The sequence below is a fragment of the Temnothorax nylanderi genome, unplaced genomic scaffold, assembly GCF_030848795.1.
Source record: "Temnothorax nylanderi isolate EJ_2023f unplaced genomic scaffold, tnyl_v1.0 TNYL_tig0026_pilon, whole genome shotgun sequence".
NCBI lineage: Eukaryota > Metazoa > Arthropoda > Insecta > Hymenoptera > Formicidae > Temnothorax > Temnothorax nylanderi.
In genome coordinates, this window is record NW_027249088.1 from 1,554,506 (window position 1) to 1,575,105 (window position 20,600).

Consider the following 20,600-nt stretch of genomic DNA (forward strand, 5'->3'; position numbering starts at 1 on the left):
TGCATGTGACCGCTCGCTCGTCCTTCTTCCTTGCCCGCGCGCTCGGCCGCGAAGCGAAGTCGGAGCACGCGCGACGACGGAACCAGCTGCTTATCCCGAGGATCTCGGGTTCACCCTCTCTAAGATCGGCTAATGCGATTTTGGAAGGCGCAGCGCGCGAGAAGGGGAGAACGCGGAGAGGCGAGTTCCCGAAATTGCGACAGAACCAACGGGCGAGTTATGTTCGCTCGCGACGATTTTAAGACGATAAGACATTAAGGAGACACCGATGAAGCCACAGTAATTGATGAGTTCGTGGCGTGACGACGCCGCAATGGCGGACACGCCGAAATTAAATCCATATAACGCGGGGCAGGCGCCTCGATGTCCGCAACTCGCAAAAAATTAAAGTTTTACAGTATTTGCAGCGTGATTTATTAATAGCGAGGCAAACTACGAATTATACATCCTCTGAGTAATTAAATTGTCTAATAGAAGATGCTCGTCGGAGAGCGTGAGCTAATTTAATTTATTTGTCACCGCTCGAAGTAGAGCCAAAACGTGCGATTTACAACTTTATATTAAATTGTTAATTAAATGTTACATAACGTTAGATCAACTAATCGCGCTTGACTCTCAAAGCCCACTTCTTCCTTGTTAATTTTAATATCCTCCTTATCCATTTATTTATAATATTATCTGTTTAATTGTTTCTCTTCTTGCAATTACTATACGCGAGTCAGTGACGTGAGAGAGAATATCTACGTTGGACGAAGGAAATGTCACGTTCCGCCAAGCGATCTGGAAACGCTTCGACGATTGATGAATTGCTGGTAATTGACGTAGCCCGAGAGGTCACACGAAAATGGCCAATCGAGTGCATCGGCGGGGGTGACGCCGATGCATGTGTACGTACACGTCCGCCGCTCGCGAAATGTAGATCGGCCGGTGATTTACTTATCAACAATCGACGCTCCGCCGGAGGTAAATGGTCGAGTCGTGACCATTAGTTCGTGGACCACGGTACGTATGGGGCCGGGGGCCCCGTACCTGCGAAGCGACAACGTGCGCGAATCGACACCGTGTGAGGCCCGACTGGGTCCCGACACGACGTCAGGCCCTGCATAACGACGAGTCGCCAAGTGGCCGTCGATATATTGTAAGAGAGTGCATCAGAGTTCATTTATTGAATCCCTACGACAAACTGACGGAAGTTACTCTCACTGCGGGCCTACTTTTACAAATTTTAAGTTAGAGTTTAGTCAATCATTCTTCTTTCTGCACTGTTAAATTCGTAGTGTCAAATTATACTCAATTTGAATCATTTTAATTCCTATAAGTCGCCATTGTTCCTATTTAATATGTCGTTAATTTGAAACAATAGAGTTAAAATAATACTGTTTTGTGTTGAAATAATAAATTTTGATACACATGGTAATTAAAAATAACAAAATGTTATTTAACTCAAGGTACTGATTTAAATATTTAACAGTGTAGAAGATGCGCATGTATAAACATATATACGATTTAATTTAAATATACATACTCCTTTATCGTTTCATGAGAAATCCGAAAATTTCCGGAAAACTCCGGAACCCCGAGGCTTCGAGGACGTTCCGAGAATCGCGTATTTCTCGGAGCGAGACAGCCTCGAGGAGGCGAACTCGCTCAAAAATTGCGCTCCGCATTATCCTCCGTAATGCGGCACCGTCGACGCAATTTGCGGGCACTCGTAACGACTGAAATCACAGGTGCACGCTCGCGGAGAAACGCGCGGTTATGCAACAGGCGGGACGCGAATCCTTTTTTTTTCTTCAGCGCGCGGCTCTTGAAATCGGCAGAAATTACTTCGCGCTTGACTTGCTCGCGTGAGCGGCGCGACGGCTATTCTCGACGACTTCGTAACGATCCGAGTCGCGGCCTCGTCCCGATCGAAAATAGGACGAAATCGCTCAAGGCAGTCGCGAGGAGCATCGATAAGATCGTCCACGTCGGAGAAATCAAGATTCTCTCCTCGAGTGCCGGGACCCTCTCTTACGCGAAGGTATTCAGCGATCCTCGAGCTGAGAGGGGGCCTCTTCGGGCCTGAAGTGCAATTGCGAGCGCGTTAAATAGCGACTTCGCGTATCTTCTTCTATTCAAGTCGCCGATTTTTCTGTGCGCGTTTTTCTCTTATTGTCAAACATCGGTTTGCGCGCGAATCTCGCCCACGGCTAACGTCGGTATTATTAAAATCCTTCTTTCTCTTTTGACGTCGAATAGATAGGAGAGCTAATCGCGCTAAGGTAGGCCTACCTCGTCTAGATTGTTAACGCAAATTTAAAAATATTCGCTTACCGATAGTAGTCCTTCTTGCAGTAGATGTTCCCGTCTCTGCTGAAGCAGGTGACCTCCCCGTCGAGGCCCTGGCGACAGTGCGAGCACTGGAGGCACGCGGCATGCCACCTCTTGTCGACGGCCTGGAGGTAGAACCTGTCCGATATTTTGAGGCCGCATCCCGCGCAAACCACGTTCCCCGGAACGTCCTCGGACTGCGAGGGTGGCGTGGGCGGCGGTTCCAGCTTCGGGATGGCGTGCAAGTGCTGCTCCGTCGTGTTCTGCTGTTCCTGGGAATGCGCCTGCAGATGAGGATGATGATGGTGATGGTGGTGGTGATGCTGGTGGTGATGGTGCGCGGTTTGCGATGGCATGCTCAGGTCATTGGCGTTCTCGAAGTTCCCACCGCTGCCTCGGTATTCCTGTCCGCCCGCTGAGGAGCACGCCGGAGGAATTCGTCATTAATCTTGTGTTTCTATTCATCGCCAGCGTTATTGGTACCATATATTAACAAACTAACTAATCTTGATATCCAAGAAGATTCAAAAGACTTTAGAGACTTACAACAAAAAATCTTAAGAATAGGAAAAAAAAGGATAATTCTATTAACCGAGTCTCTTCTTCTTAATGGATCCTGACATCTCCGTCCCAACCCCCTCCGACAGGTAAGAGATAATCGTACCTCCGGGTGAGTCGTAGTCCCTCGACTCATAAGGGGTGGTCGAGCCGTCGTAACAGTTGTTATTGGTGCCGCAGTGGGTCTGATGCAGGGGCGTATGATGGGACCCGTGGTGATGGGCGGCAGGAGGACTGCACGGTAGAGTGGTGGGTCGCGCAGCATCGCCCATCGACGCGGGAAGGCAGGGACTCAGATCCCGGGCCTGGTCCACCGCGCCGGGCCCTCCCGTGCTGCCGGGTCCCACCTGGCGCCCCACAGCCAAGCCGCTGCCACGCTCCTGCGAGCTGGGCGGCTGCTGGAACAAATCGATGTATCGACACTTTAGTTGGCGCATCGAATCGACCGGTGTCCGTGTGTGTTTTGTCATGCGAGAGGTGAAGTCGGTAATATTGGGTATGACGCAAGTACGAGACATATTTCTTACGTTATATTCGACGAAAAATCCGCATTAATCGTGACTTGTCATTTTTCTTGAAATTGAGAACCAATAAAAAGTCCCTCTTATACGTAACATCCTCTATCGGGAATTTGCGAGTAAAAGTAGCATTATGGTTATTAAGCACTTTGTGATTTCCTTCAAGCGATCGAGATGTGTAATTTAAAAAGAGGCCATGAAAGGAGATTGTAGTTGATTATAGGGAGATTATAATAGATAAAAGATTATCAACAATAAAAAAATTAAGATAAAAAATATTAAAAGAGAGAATCGGGTAGGCACAGAAGAACTGGAAGTACCAAAATATAGGAATGAATGTAGGGAAGATACTGTTGAAGTTGAGAAGAGAAAAACGACAAGTAGGATGAAATGCAAATGAGAACAAAAGAGAGGGACGTGAAAGTTTAACGGAAGGACCAAGGCATCATAAAAATAAGACAATCAAGAGGGCAAAAATATTAAAACAATTAGGGAGACTGGAAAGACGAAGAGGATCAACGGATTAAAGGGACCAACAGGACTAGAAGAAGAAGAGGCGGCCGAGAGAGAGAGAGAGAGAGAGAGAGAGAGAGAGAGAGAGAGAGAGAGAGAGAGAGAGAGAGAGAGAGAGAGAGAGAGAGAGAGAGAGAGAGAGAGAGAGAGAGAGAGAGAGAGAGAGAGAGAGAGAGAGAGAGAGAGAGAGAGAGAGAGAGAGTGAGGTAAAAGGACAAAGGACGTGGCGACACGGCGAGGACAAGGAGGTCCGATCGGACGAAGCTCGCGAATGGAATGGAGGTGAAGTGACGACGGGTTGCAACCGCCGCTGTCACCGGAGGGAAGAAACGCGCGGAGAGAAAGAGTAGCACACACACCGGCGATGGTAGCCGCCGGTCGCCTCTGATGGATGTCGCAAGACGCACCGCGCGCCCGCGCGCATGTGCGCGGGGCCCTATAAGGCGCCCGAAGGCGGCCAATCCGATGGCAGACACCGTGTGTTTCAAGTGTTCGCAACGCGCCCGCCGCTGGTTGCGTAGATATAAATTGCGAGCTGTCTCCTTGCCGTCTTTCTTTCTCTCTCTCTCTTTCTCTCTGCCCCCCTTTTTCTCTATACTCTCTTTTCGATTTATTTATCCATTTGTTTAATTCAATGTTTCTTGTTTTAGCTCCTGGGACCGCGAGGGGAAAGTATAGCTTCAGAACATCCCGCTGCGCGCTGCGAGAATGCTGGATTTTAAATCCGATACACAAAGCCTGTTCTTTGCAACTGCGCTACATTGCGTTTTCCGCACTTAAAATGAAATAGGCGTTAAAGAGAAAAAGAGGAATTGTAAAAAAAATGCAAAAAGGTCAAGACACTGATAGTATGCGAAAAGAAGGTATGATAGATCATATTTTTTGCTAAATTTAAAAACTTGCAATTTCAAAAAATCTTTCTTTGCAAAATTTAAAGTTGTCCAAAGATTCACAAATGTCAAAAACCGTCAACACTTTGAGTCAGTTTTAAACAAATCGTAAAAGTCTTTAGTAATTTGTGAAATTTCTGAAGATTCTTGCAAGTTTTCCAAAAATCCTCGATGCCTCCTTTCCTAGTCAAAAAGTTTCGTATATTCTCAAAAATTTCCGGTCGAATAGAGTCAACTTCCGATCTCGCAAAAATCAATTTCCCAAAGATCTTGCCAGCTAGAGTAGGATTAGTTTCCAATCTCTACAAGATTTAATTAATTAATATTAAAGGCATTCCGTGTGGAATAACGGGGAGTAAAAGTCCACGTAGGGCGATCATATCGCGTTAACCACCGCGCGGGACGTGATTGGAATCGCTAATTCCCCGACCCGGCTTTACTTAACCGTTGACTTTGTTTCAGCAAGCTTTCACGACGCGACGTAATCTTCACGTGCATGCTGTTGATCCTTATGTAACGGCGGATCGGCTCGGCGCAGGCATTACAAGAATGCGCGTTCCTCAAAGTGTCTCCCCGCGCATTGTCCTATCCCATAATGAACCCGCCGTCGTGTGCGGTAACGGGCTCGTTAAGCCGCGCCGCGAATTATTTGCGAATCGATATGCACGTATGCAATTTTACGGAAATCCCGCACGGAAACGAATTCAACTGCGGGCGTGACTCATCCCTAATTTCCCTGACGATGGCTGACGGAAAAAAAATAAAAATAGGTGCGTCACACAGTCGCACGCGACGTTCGCGAGCGATTCGCAAACGTCGCTCGTAATCTCAAGAGAGACGTAAAATAAATAACGATTCCGAAAGATCAGTTTGAGCTCGAACGGTGCCAATCCGCGGCTCTCGTCTCCGAGATTCCGCGTCTCCCGCGACTGCGACTGCGACGTGAGAGACAATACAGGAAAAGGCTGGACTGACGTGATCAACCGATAAATTTTCTCACGAGATCGACGGCCGAGCGCCGATCGATCCTCGAGATCCTTATCCATCTCGAGAGCGGTCCGGCGACGTGCTCTCGCGGACTGCAAACAGACTTTCACCCGGCGCGGCGGCGAAGCTTGCACAAGAGCAAACGTGTGCTCGCCTTCCATCTCTTTTTCTCTGCCTCGTCTTTTTTTCCCATCCTCGCCCCCTTTTCTCCTCTCATTTTCGCGAAATCGCGGAGTAAATAACGCGCGCGTGCGCGGAATCCGCGGTCACGAGAATGCCGGCACGGAAACGAGTTAGAATGCCGTCAGAAATGTCGCTCGGCTGCCGGCAGAAAGCGCAGTGCGTCCTACCGTTTCGTACCTGCGCGAATCTGTTTATGTTCCCTTTTCTTTTTTTTTTTTTTCATGTATATATACGCGCGAGACCCGCGCGAGTGCCACTTCGCGACGGCGACGCGATAATTGAAAGAACACGAGAAAGAGCACCTGTTTTATCGTAACTGAGGATTCATAGTGCAAAAAACAAAGTAAAGAATAGTACCGTGCGTAAACGAAGTAACGATAAAACAGTGTCACTTTAAAATGTGGAGTTGAATATAAAATAACATTTTTACGTAATTCAATTTAATTCCTCTCAAATAAAAGTACCGATCTTGTCACATCCTTATTTTTCCTTTAAACGTTCGAATATTATTAATTTTATGTAAAAAGCGTAAAGTCAAATGTCAAAGCATAATAGAATAATTATTAAATTTTTTTATTGAAGGTCAAAACGTTCATCCTTCGATTTTGACGCTTCGATTTTTAAGCGCGTGCGAAGGCAAGTTACATAATTTTGTGTGAAGTTCTACCGCCGCTAATCGAAAGGACATCCGGCGATCCTGGGATACCTGGTGAACGACGCAGCGGAGAACAAACGTTGTTAGGAAACGTTGCGCAGCGGCGGGGCTTGAAAAATGGAGCCGTCGTGCCGGTCGCGGACGGTAATTTGTTTGAAAACGCGAGACCGAGCGCGCGTTCCGACCACGGAAAAGCATGCACGATAACCTTACGTCACGACCTACCGAGATACAGCGTTATCGCAGTAAATTGTAACTCGGCTCTCTTTTTCAGCGCTCAAGCCCGAAGAAGAAGCCCGGCTCGGCTCGGCTGCAGCTGAGTCAGCGAATTTTCTTTCAGCATCGACAACGACGGCGACGGGTAAAAAATTATCGGGATGGCTCGTCCTCGATATCAGTGGCGCAGCAACGTCGCCGACGTCGGAGTTCTTCGACTTTAACTCGAACCTCGATATACCGAATCGCAAATAACTTTCTGTATCGACGACTGAAAAAAGAATCGCCCGATGCTTTTGAAACGTTCTGTCATTTTTTTAGCAAAAGAAAGAAAGTATCTTTATTTTTCCTTTACAAAAATATTTAAATGTTAAAAAGATGCAAAATCTCAGACTTACTTTAACACCTATGTTACAAGTACATCACGCAAAAAATATATTGTATTTTTAATGGTCGGACGGAATCTTATGCCTAACAATAATTGTAAATTTTTTACATTCCTCCTTTATACTTTTGAACAATGCGTCAATTATTTATTATTCGGTCTCGAAACGCAGTTTTATGCCAAAATTGGAAATGTAACATCACGTTATTAAATTGATAATCAATATTAGATTGATAATCAATCTAATATTATTAATAGCATCTCATAAATCGCAAAAGAAACACATTCGATATATTCGACTGCAAATAACAGTGTCTTTTTACGATCGAATGAACGTGTTGTTATTTCCGGCGGAGAGAGAGGATATCCCCCGATAGTTTCTCTTTTATAAGGTCTTCTTCAAGATGCGAGAAGAAAACGGAGCATCTCTTCGATAGGTTTCTCCAGCAAAAACCGGTGAGCGTTCCCGAGCAAAACGTTAAAACTGGAAGCGTTACGTCTCGCCGTTCGGTGGCTCATGCACGCGCGGAGCGGCACGTGTGCTGGTGACGCGCGTATCAGCTTCCCTCGGCGAACGATAGCGATAACAATAAACAGCCTCGTCCATCGTGCCGACCGCGGTTTTCTCTCCTCTCTTTCTCGCTCTTGAAAACGCGTGGGCGACGCTTAACACCGCGGAGAGCCGATAAACCGGCGGCTATCTGCACTTCTCCGCGTTGTCGTTGCGGGCTACCAAACGATCGGGCTGGCGAGAACATCGCGGGAACGGCCACGGAAATATTGGATGGCGCGCTACCGTGCCCCATATATAGGTTGTCGCCAAATCCTCGCCGATCGCAGATACTGAAGGTCAGGGGAGAAAAGGGCTACCGGTTGTTTCACTGTCTAGGTGGCGGATTTTTCACGATGCAGCGCTGCCAGAATTTAATGATGCTCAAATAACGTACAGCTCTTACATAATGTGTGATAAAACTTTCGACATTTGTTATTGACTTCTAGCATTTTCCCAAACTCTCGTGTCATTACCCGCGCTAATTCACTGACAAGAGTACAGTTTCCGATACGCGCGAATTTATTTTCAGCGACGGCGACGAACAATAATGCGCTAGAATTGCGCCAGACACATGACAGATTAAATAATCGCGGCGCGATTCAATGTGCGTTGTGGGAGTCAAATTTATCCCAGCGATTTTCGGCGAATACACATCGGTACGCCTGGCGTGTCGCAGGTGTTACTCCTTTGATACCGTTTCTTCCAAAGCGAGAAGCGTTGTCTCTCTAGAACGGCGACGTGTGTACGTCGCAAATTAGCCGGATCGTTGATTCGCGCCACATCGCGCTCCACTTTGAAGCGTATTATTAGACCGCCCTAAAGAGTATCGATGGTGCATCGCGCGAGTGTGGTTTACGCGCTGCTAATTTTATTCGCAAAATATCTCCTGAACCAAGAATCAATTAACAGCTTCGGCTTTATGAATAGAATGTACATATATCAGGCGGCTCATAAATTAACTTCACTTTGAAGTAACTTATCACCCTGTGAGTTCGTTTTCCTCTTTATACTGTGCAGCAATCGGAACTTCACTGCCAAGAACTTAGGTAATACATATTTAATATACATATATATGTATTGAATTATATATATATATATATATATATTAAATAATTTTATACGTAGCCTTTCGGTACATAATAACGAATCGTATTCTCACGAGAGACGATATGCAAATATGCAATTTATGCGTTCAGTTATGCGTCTGTTTACTCTACATTTAACTGTCGTTGTTCTTTGTTTGTTCCTCATCCTCATTTGCAGTCAGTAAAAATGGCTCTGAGCGCTGCATAAATCACAAACGAGAGCGATGGATACATAAATCACGGCTGTATTTTCAAAGCTCGCAGCGGCCAAAACACACGAGGCGTCTGAAAAATAGTCGGTTACCAGTTCCCGCGAGGTTTAAGGATGTATGGGTCGTACAGTCCTTGCTAAAAGTTAAACTTTCAATAAAAGAAGACTTTGCATGTATGTCAAACAACTCAAAATTTTTTATATGTTAGAAGGGATTACCGTTAACAGTTTGAGTATGATTTTTTGTTATTTAAATAATTAGTATTGTTTAAACAAATAAAAAAATTGTTTTGTTGCAAAAAATTTTGAAACTTAAAATACAATATCAATGATGTATGTTTTACATATAACAAAAGTTTAAGAAATATCTTAATGGTTTATTTATATTTTATTTATATTTACAGCAAAAATGTCGATTCTCTATAAGGGATAATGTTAATTTTATCAACTTTAAACTAAAATAACTCTTAAATAACTTCAAAATTTTACAGAGTATTTTTAATTTAATTTAGAAACAATTTACAGCACTTTCTGAATATATTTAAAATACCTCCAATACATCCTTAATTACAATAACTTTTAAACCAGTAAGAGAATTGTGCTGAAATTTTACACAGATACTTAGACGTAATAATAGAACAATCTATGAAATTTTTAGATTTTTGGTAATGCTTTGAGATGTCACCCATACATCCTTAAACCCGTTCCTCTTCCTCTCCTTTCCCTCCCCCTCCCTCTCGCCCCTCCTCACCCGTGATTGCCCTGATAAACGGAGTTCTGTTAACACGCTGGAGGAGCGGCGAGTGTCGCATGCCGAGGAGGCCAAGAATCGCGACCTGACCCCGGGAGATTAGCGGTTCCCCTTTAGATGGGCATCATCCTGCTTCTCTCGCATTCCACGAGAATCGCCCGGCAGCTAGGGACGCTTATATCAATTCAATTATTATGCTCAACGGTATACCGTCAGGCGCGTAAGCTTTTCGGGGCCTCTTGGTGGATCGGAAAGTTAAACGAAAGTTAAGCGAAACGTTAACATTCCCAGAGCTTGGCGAGGCTAACGTTTAAAACTTATTTCCAGCAATGTTAACGTTTAAATTTTGCTCTCAGTATTTCTAAAATAGTCTAAAAGACAATTATTTCAATCTTCGTACAAAAAAGTTTGCGTCAACCAAAAAGCATGATTCGCATCAAGATGTCGAAAGTTGCCCACGGTAAAGAGTAGGATGCGAGTGTAGAATTGCCCCTTTTATTGTTACACAGTTATATATCTTTATATGCATCTAATAAACCGTTGAGTTTAAGTGTCTTCGCTGCCAGCGTGGATTTGCGTGCGGCTCATCGACGCCATTCAATGCGCGCTTGCATGCTAAATGATTTCGACACGCGAACGTCGTGGTCCCGAAATCTGGCTTCCCTCTGGATCGAGGTAAATTAAGTGCAATGCGTGACACGACATGACATGATCGACGAGAAAGAATCGCGCGATAATCACATTAACCCCTCGACGCCGACGTGGCCGCCAAGAATTTTTAATCTTTACAGCGGTAAATCTTTTAACGCCATGGCAACCTTTAAATTAAATCTCTCTTAAGATGCAGTTTAGGCGAAATCGATTTAAAAAAAACCGAACCTTACGTGTTCCTCGAAATTCGCCATTAACTTTAATACGAAATAACTTCAATATTATCAACGCGTCTTGAACCACCTCTTAAAACGAAAAGTGTTTCTTTTAGTTTATATTCTCTCCGATATCTACAATCAATAACGAGTAACTTATGTAAGACATTTTCTTCGTCGCGTCGATATGGCGTCGTACGCTTCGTCGAGCTTTGTGTCCTCTCTTGTATTATCGGAATTGATTCCCATATCGAGATCGCATCAGGCCGAGAAATTCTATCCCGTCGGGAAATTAAACCGAATAAACGTGGTAAAGTACGCAGGTATTCCAAACCAATATTATTAATAAGTGAAATAATCCGCCGGCGCGAGCGTGAATGGCGTCTCCAAAATTTAAAAACAACTTGAGGGCCATCAATTTTCTCCTTAAACCACCGCGGTTTGCCTTCGCGAACCCGCGAACGATTACGTCAATCAGCTTGCAACAGTATTCCGACCTTAAACCCTCGACACATCGGCTCAACTAATATTACACGATTCATCTTGAAGAACGAGCGTCACTTTTTAAACTCAAATAAATATCACGGATTTACGTAACGTTGGGAATTAAAGAAATCAAATGAGAACTGCGTCGGTATTTTAGTGCGCGAAGAATTTTCGCCATTCATCGATTGCCTCCTCGAACGCTCGAAACGCTTCTCTTAACGACACACCCGTGCATCCATTTCTGAAATAAGTGATAACGTCAACAACAAGTGCAGCGATGAAGCCGACCAGGTTGGAGCTTCGAGTGCGAAGTTAAACGTCGAGCGTTCGGCCGCGACGACGGCTGCCGCGACGGGCGTTGGCTAGCGGGGAGGATAGGAAGGGCGACGGATATAATCTCGGAATATAATAAATTATACTCGTCACAAACGGCGCGCGCTATCTCAGCCAAGATACGTTCGCAGCAAGATATCCTTTTATCTCGTCGAAGCTACATCGATCGTCCCCCTCTCACTTTCTCTCGTGGCTGTCACGCGCTCGGAAAAGTTCGTGCTGTGAGACTAATCGACGCCAAATCGAATGATATCGCTGATAAGCTCGATGCGCTTTCCCGGAAGAGACGGCAACTGTGAATTAAACGGTTTTCCGAACGGTGCGAAGCTCTATCAGCATCCGTGGAATATTCAATGGACGCATACACACACGCGAAACACGTGTCCAATCTCTCTCTGACGCGTGTAATGTTTAACTATATAAGCTCAAATAATGTTAAATCTTAAATGTCGAATATAAGAGAAATATTATTTTTACTTAAATTATACATAAATCGAACAAAAATTATTTAACCCTTTGTAACTCCTGGTAACAATACTGTTACAAACCGGCAAAGTTTCCATTAACATTCTAAATCATGAATTTATCTGTTGTAAATCAATTTAAAATAGTTGTCATATTTTTTATTTTTGATAACATGAGTTACAAAGGGTTAAACGCAGATAAACGCGTGTAACTTATGCATGAATGAAAGCTCAAAACCAGTCCTTGGAACTCTCATATTTCGGCCTCGATTAATTGCCAATGAAAATGTATAAACTCATTTAAATCTAAATTAGTTGTATTTATTAATTTCATTTTGTTTATACACGTTTAATGGGCGTAAATAAATTTATTGATTTACTCGTTTATTATCATAATATGAATTTATTTATATTGTAAAACTTTCTTTTGAAAGGAAAGAGCATTATAAAAAGTTGAGAAGATATATAGCAAAGGCTTTTGATACCGTGAATCACCAAATACTACTAGACAAACTGTACGACTACGGAATAAGGGGAAATTGTTACTCATTGTTGAAAAATTATTTAAATAATAGAAAACAAGCTGTAAAAATAAATGGAGTTTGCAGTGAAGATAGGTTAATAACCATTGGAGTTCCGCAAGGAACAATACTGGGGCCACTTCTCTTTATTATTTACATAAACGATTTGCTATCTCTATTACCAGGTAAATCAATTACTTCGTACGCGGACGATACGGTCGTTGTAACAACGGGTGAGTCCTGGGAAGTGGCTAGGGGACGGATGTGTGAATATCTGGATATTGTCTTCCAATGGCTTTGCGTGAATCAGCTCTCTCTGAACATCAGCAAGACAGTGTTTATCACTTTTGGAATATATGCAGATAGTGTACCGAATGAGATCTCCGTTAAAATTAATAACCAAAGAGTTAAAAGAGTTGTTTCTGCCAGATATCTTGGAGTCATAATAGATCAGGCTATGAAGTGGGAATTGCACTTAAATTATATCACAAAGAAGACCAGATATTTACTGTTTGTCTTTGCAAAGTTATCCAGGCTGCTGTCCCGGGAGTCGCTGTTAATTGTTTATCATGCACTCTTTAATAGTATTGCAACGTATGGCATAATAGCGTGGGGAGGGGCGTATAATAACGTAATTAATAAATTAATGTCCCTGCAGAACCGAATTATAAAAATTGTAATGAAATCCAATACGAATAAAATGCCGCGAAACGTTAAATGTTCATTTGCTGTCGAGGCCCTATGCCATTATTATAGTTATCATCAGCAAAACTTCGAATCCTCCGCGAGCAAAACTAGGAAAAAAGAATTGATGCTGCCTATGATCTATAAAACTACAAACTTTAAAAGCAGTTTCATAACTTCGCTGAAATTATTTAACTTATTGCCGATTGAACTAAAAATCCTTAAGACCACGAAAGGCAATGTGAAACATAAATTATCCAACTGGATCAATGGTGACATCAATGCAGTCGCAAAAACGCGAGCGAAGAGCACACAATAGTGTGAAATTAATGTTATATTTCATTTTCTTCAATTTTGTTTTCTTTTGTTATTTTGTTTTCTTTTCCTTCGTTATGTTTCTTTTAATTTTAATTATTAGTTTATTGGTTTATTAGTTTATAAGCACCAGTCCTATGTACAGGCAATTTATTTGCCTCTTTAGGTGTTATTTGCGTATTGTAAATAATATTTGCTGGTCAATAAATAATAATAATAATATGGCTTGCACGAAATTTCATACTGTAATATCTCTATGCTAATTACATTTCCGTTTGCTTAAGACGGAAAATATCCCTAAATTATTGCTCCACAACAGAAAGCCTAACATATATACTTTTCTTGTGTATCGCTTATGTCGCTTTTAAAAGCTTGACATCCGAATTCTAAAATACAAATATATTTGTGCGTGTTTAATTTCTGTTTTAAAATTCCACATAATTGTTTGAATAGACCGACATGACATAAAACGATAATTTATATTTATAATATGAAATACTAATAATATACAATTTTTGGAGATTTTCGAAGAAGCATAAATATTTTTTTCATCGAACGTTGATTAATAGTGTTTCGTGTATCGAAATTTAAAGGAAGAGACATCGCATTAATTTTCCTCAGCAATGTTACTTTACGCTTCTTTCATTGACGCACACGTGATTAATGCGTCAGTTTAATTAATCGACGACAAGGGACAATCAATTACGTTTGTTTACAAGCAGTATTCGTTGCTTGCGACGGCCTCGACCGGTTGATTAAGAGCAAATTAATGTTACTCGAAGGTGAACTATGTTATCACACCTGGCCACGTAATCCCGCTGCTTTCAACTTCCGAATAAATCGCCTATTGAACTTTCTTATTAGTTCACTCGGTTGGATCATAGTTTTGTGATCAGAATGGTTAAATCATAACAAATATATTTTTAAAACATTATTGTTGCGCTTGTCAATTTAATAGAAATTAATTTTGGCGTCGAAATTTCTCGGGACAACTCCCACATAAAAATGTAATACGTAGTTATTTACAAAGTAATTTTGTCTTTTAATCTCAAGAAATTTGATTTAAATATTAATTAGCGCGTATCTGCTGGCGGTAAATTAATCATGTCAAATTTGCGCAGAATCAGTCATTCTACACAACGTACTATGACCTTTGGATAATCTTTCTCTTTCCAAATGTCAAACTGCGATATAATTACGCCTTTAAAGTCCACTTCCCAACTAGAAGATATGTGCCTATAAATGATGAATTTATCAATAATTCAGTATATCGAACATAAATTTATATTTGCAGTTCAATAAATTAATGATTAAAGTCGTTTACGGTTTATAATCTTCTCAAAATAACAAATTCGTTTATATTTACTGCGATTCTCTCAGTGGCGTAAATTAACATTTCACATTGATTTCACGTTCGATAAAAGTGGATTTTTAGACTTTATTTTAAATGGTAACTTGTTGCAAAAGAATTTATATGTAACTATTAATATATATATATATATTTATATATATAGGAGCAACTCCTAATATTGATAAAATGTCGTTTAGAATAGTATCATAAAGTTTATCATTTTATAAAGTCCAAGACGTTTTGTGGTCGGATCTGTACTTTGGAGTGCGCCCGTCGCACATCTCGGAATCGCACCTGTGCGAGCTAAGTTCAACCTACATGACGTTCTGTCATACCTACTTTCAAATCAAGCTGATTCGACACTGCAGCGACGGTCACGACAAAGAGATTATAAGGTTTGTTATAATAAACCGTAGAATAAACTCAGTGAATACAAATTTAAAATGTTATTTGAAACACGTAAATTCCAGCGCTAAGAAAACCTGAAAGAATACCTGAAATATGAACTTAAAGTAACTGGGGATAAACAAATCGCGGTATTGCGTCGTCCCTGAACAGAAAATCTTCAAACAATAGCAGCAATAACGAATAAGTTACGAAAACAAAATTCGGCCCTTCAAAGATCGAACCACAAGATGCTTATGAGCATTTCCTATAAAAATTGCGACTGTAATGAATTCAGAAAGAAGCCAAAGTCCACATAAGATAGCTTTTCTGTAGGAGGCCAAGGTTCAAATCGGACTTCAACACCATTGATGGTGATAATACACTGAAAAAAAGACTGCTTTCGTAAAGAATAATCTGAATTAGCAATACTTACTAAATTTAGTAATATTTACTAAATAACCAAACTGCTTACTAAATAATTGAGTAACTGTCAACAAACCAATCAGATAAGGGTTTTTAAGACAATTTAGTACTAATTATCACACTGTGTGTTAATTATCACTAAACAATTTAATAATAAGTACTACATAGTTTAGTTGGTTCAACTAAACGCAAAATCTGCTTTTTTTAAATGTTTATAATTATTACAAAATGTTTTGTTATTATTATTATATTCGGTAATAATAATCAAATATTTTAAAAAGAACTATTACTAAATGCATCTCACAAGTTTACCAAGAATTTTTCTTTCAGTGTAATGATGAAATCCTAGCGCTGGCGAAGGCAGAGAGATTATTTATATGTCTGCACATAAATTCTGTGTTGTCATCAAAATCTATATTCATCAAACACTCGTACAAAACCATATTCTCACATGAACCTAAAGCTGTAGTCCGGTTTTGCCAAAGCTATTAAAACTGGTTTCATCGAATAATCCGAATTGATATTTCCTCGATAATATCATATCATATTTTCAGACGTTTTACTGATTTCTCCATTGACGTAGATTTTAAATATTGACGCCGTTTTAAAAGTTATATTTAGACTTTTTGATATATATATATCATTCCGTAAATATGGACACCTAACAAGTATTAGAGTCTGAATTATAGTTTTATGTCAGTCGTGCGCGCGCGCACATTCTACTGTGATGAAACAGAAAATATGTGTGGACTATGTTATGAAAATAGCTGAGGGAAATCACACACACACACAGAATCAAGAGGGAGAAAACTACAATCTATTAATATAGGACTAGAGAGAACCTGTCAGTTTTACGACAGTTCGTATTATTACTGACATTATTACAAGATTTTGTACATAAATTTGTCTACATTGTATAATTTGATTGCTACAGAAAACTGTCAAAATAATCTATATTAAAATTCGAAGTATAGGTTACAATGGAAATCCGTACGAATATAGAAAACGGGCTAACTAAGAACCAGGCGCGGTAAATGATGCGCAAAAGTTTTATTTATATTTTTATTTTACATAATACATGCCTCTCAGTGGTCGAATTGGTACGACACCTTCACGGAATGAAGGAAGTTCCAGGTTCGAACCCTGGCTGAGGTAATATTTTTCGCAATGATTTCTTTACAGTTATTTAGATGCATATAGCATCAAAAATTAAATCGAATCGATTTAATTAGGTGTAGAGGGGGGGGGGGATTTTACTACTCCAACCGGAGCTGTGTTTCAAGTCTGACAAATCTACAAGTTGGCACGCAGTTAAAGGGGTTGGTAAATATGTAAAATGAAAATATAAATAAAACTTTGGCGCATCATTTACCGCGCCTGGTTCTTAGTTAGCCCGTTTTCTATATTCGTGCGAATCTATATTAAATTATTTTGTTGCTGCAACGTTATTTTGTAACTGAGCTAAGTAATTTTATTTCTTGACTATTTCAGTGCAAGTTTAAAGTAAAATTGTTAATTCTCTTATTTATTTAGGAAATTAGAGATACAAACAATTCATGTAAAGATTGGGAAGTGAAAGAAAATGCACTTTTTTTAAGTCAAAATGACAAAGTTTCTTATTGAAATAAATCTTCTTTCAATTTTAGCTCTATTCTTCATAATTATTTGATAAGACCAGAAAAAATATTCACTCTATTACTTTAAATTACTTGTACACATTAAATAAATAATATATGAATACTTTCCATTCTTATATGAACCGAGGTATGAACACTACTGTTATTACTTTAAAATGTAATGAGTAATTTGCATAGTTTTGGGGCAGTATATATTTAAAAATACCGGTAAAGACATATATAAATAAAAATTGATTTTATTTCTCAATCTAGACAAATTATGTTTAATATTAATCTGTCATCCAATTTCCTATAATATCAAACTGAGAAATGTCAGATCAAATGTTACAATAATAATCAGCTGAGATAAAGGGATTCGTTGAACAAATTTTGATTGATTTTTTCCGTTTCTGTATCGTTATCTCAAATGTTTACAAAAGATTTTATGCTATCTTTGAATGCCGAAACAAAGAGGAGAACGAGCAGTCAATTTTATTCGACTGTATAAAATTAACTCAGAAAGGGTACAATTGGCATCCATTTTTCTAATAGCGTTTGATTTTTAAACACGATTGACAATTGAAACATCAATCAAAAATAAGATCCTCCTCGCCCCTCAAAAAAATATTAACGAATAATTTAATTAAGTTATTATTCTTCTGATTATTTCTATATCGTAAAGTATAAGTCATTTCGTGTCTCTTGCATTCTCACAATGCACGTTATCAGAAGTGACCCTGTCACGTTGCACAAATCAAATCCCGATATACTTGGACGCCGATTAAAATTACGAATTAGAGAGCAAGCTCTTGAAAATTCATTCGCACTCGCAAAAGCGTAAGCAGCCCTAGATTCACCATCTTGAATTCGATAGGGAGAAATGTTGGCGAAGGCAAAGATGCTATCGCAGATTCGCAATCTGAGCGAGGAGCTTCCGCCCCGGGCGGCGGGGTGTACCAGCTGGTGCGCAGCGGCCAATGGGCAACGCGGACACAGGGATGACACTCACCCAGTGCATGCCGGTGGTAGGAGGGCGCTCCTCATACACTCCCATCAGGGTGGCCGCTGTCGCGGGGTAGTTCCCGCCGAGGGTGCGCGACGCCGATGTTGCTCGGGGGGGAGTCCCGAGGGGTCCGCTTGCCGATAACGCGGAGATGGCGTCCGCTGTGGCTCGAGTCCTCTCTTCCTTCCACCTCTACCGTCCACCCCTCGAGTCCTCTCCTCTCTCGCGTAACCTCCCCCCGCAAACACTCCCCGATATCACGACACTAACGCAGAGGGGATTGAATCCCTCCGTGACACCTTTGAAAATAGTCGAGGGAGGAACCCTCACGGGTGCATCTCGCGATTCTTTATAACGAAATCGACGGCAGTCCGCGAATTATCATACGCGAGGAACACCCATGCCACTTCACAGATTAGCACTGAAGTCCGCTATCCGTCATCGGTGTCATCGACAATCCAGAATTTGTACCTCGCGGTCCATACTCCATATCGCCCCCCCCGGTGCACTGCGACGACCAAAAAGAAAAAAAATAACCACCGAATTGAGCGTTCGCGCACTCGCACTGAACAAATTCGCTCACTGGTCACACTGATGAAAGATCACCCATTCGTAACTGTTCCTTTACTCCCGGAGGAACGTTCAGTGTAAGGGGGTGATCTTCCGGGACCATGTGCTCCGTGAGAAAAACGCGACGACGAACGGAGCTTTTGATGCGCACGAGACGAGGAACGACTCTGCTGCGCCAAGGTAAGGTTCCGAACGGTTCCGACGAGCCGGAGCCGCGATACGGAGTGAGGGTACCGGCAAGGCCGAGTTCAGTTCCCGGGTGTTTGGCAGCGCCGCCTGGCGACGAAATCGGAATCAGTGGCAACATCGCGAAAGGGGGCGGGCACTGGCACGCGTGAGGCCACTCCCACGCCACCCCACTCGTCGCGCGATATGTGGGCACCACCCCTTTTGCGTCTCGCTGTGATGAAGCGTTCATTCCCGGCGAACGGGTTTGCCTCGAGAAGGGCAGAAGGAAGACCGAGGGAGAAAAGGAAGCCGGCGCCGCTGCGCCACGCATTGTCGTAACCTCCAGGGTAATCATAAATTGTGCGTGTTGAAATACCAGAAGATCTTTTCTTCCTCGACAAAAGAAGAAAAAAAACATCTCTTTCCTCCAAGCTTTCCTCCGCTTTGAAACGTGAAATTTATGATTAGGAGAGTTTTCTCTGACATTTCTAGCAAGTTTCTTGCATATCCATGTAAAAACTTTATTACGCAGTTACACATTTTAAAAGCGAAATAAGATCTCAAATTTAAAAACATCTTTCTACAGTAATGTTTCTTCTAAAAATGTTTTCAAAGGTTTTTTTTTATAACCGTTTGAAGAGAGTTTTATATCCTCTAAAATCTCTTCAAAGTCTTTTTTATGACAACTTAGAAGACATTTATATGTATATTAAAACTTGATACTACGTCAATCAGTATCACTCTAAAATATGAAAAATGGAATCATGTATTTATAGAGATATAAGATGTCCAGATATATGTATAATCAAATACGTATTATACAATAATTGATACTTTTTCTTTTTCTAACTTAATAATTCTCATCAGTACAAAACAGGTGCTGCAGAATAATGACTTATTTTTGTTAGATATTATATTTATGCCCATTTCTACCAATGCAGATTAACATTAATCTCGGTTTTACACATTACTTTTTATCTTTTTTTAATTCTTAAAAGTAGAAAAGGATAAAAAGTAAGTGAAACTGAGATTAAAGTTAGTCAGCATAGGTAAAAATGGACATTACTGTCAATGGACATTACTCACGATAGACTATCGTAACATTTTTATGATTCTCAAACAGAATTCCTTAAGCTTTCACAAGATCAGGCACTTCTTACAAAGAGATACACACAATAAAAACAAACAACATTTTTTCTGTTCCAGCGTAATGTTTAAACCCTTTACCCTCTCGTCACGGTTGCGTTTTGCTCAAAAAACGACGTGGAAGTGGGGGAGAGACAAGTTCCGAGCCGAGGGGAAGAAAGAGAGACCGTAGAGTGACCATTCGATATCCCGTCATAAAGAGAAACCGGTTTCGTCACAACGTAGACGGAAACCGTCGCTCTCCGATCAGAAATTCCTGATGCGATGCCCCGGTGGTGTCCCGATGATGGAATCCGCGAAAACAGCACTCGCGTCCCGCTTGACCCGCGCCGTCGTCATCATCGTTGCCCGCAGTCGCCTTATTCCGCGGCGCGATTAAGCGCGAGTGTTTACAGGGGAAGCCGACCAGCGGAATGCAGAAAAACACGTCGACGAAGTGAGCTGTCGAC

General features: G+C 41.4%; 1 protein-coding gene and 1 long non-coding RNA gene across 4 annotated transcripts in view; one reads left to right on the plus strand and one right to left on the minus strand.

Moving 5' to 3' along the window:
- LOC139769995 (protein apterous-like) overlaps nt 1-19,028 on the minus strand; it is a 39,721-nt gene extending 20,693 nt beyond the window's left edge. The window contains exons 1-3 of one of the 3 annotated variants that reach the window (XM_071701586.1): nt 18,274-19,028; nt 2,978-3,269; nt 2,317-2,728 (exon numbers count right to left, since the gene is read on the minus strand). In XM_071701586.1, coding sequence (XP_071557687.1) covers nt 2,317-2,728; nt 2,978-3,269; nt 18,274-18,318 — 749 coding nt within the window. In that variant the 5' untranslated portion in view covers nt 18,319-19,028. Of the gene's footprint in view, nt 1-2,316; nt 2,729-2,905; nt 3,270-18,273 lie in introns of all 3 variants that reach the window. The other 2 variants (XM_071701585.1, XM_071701584.1) reach the window with 2 other exon arrangements.
- LOC139769927 (uncharacterized) lies at nt 5,950-7,296 on the plus strand. Its single transcript, XR_011717646.1, has 2 exons — nt 5,950-6,761; nt 6,892-7,296. It is a non-coding gene; the product is annotated as an uncharacterized lncRNA (long non-coding RNA).
- Nucleotides 19,029-20,600: the final 1,572 nt, after the last annotated feature.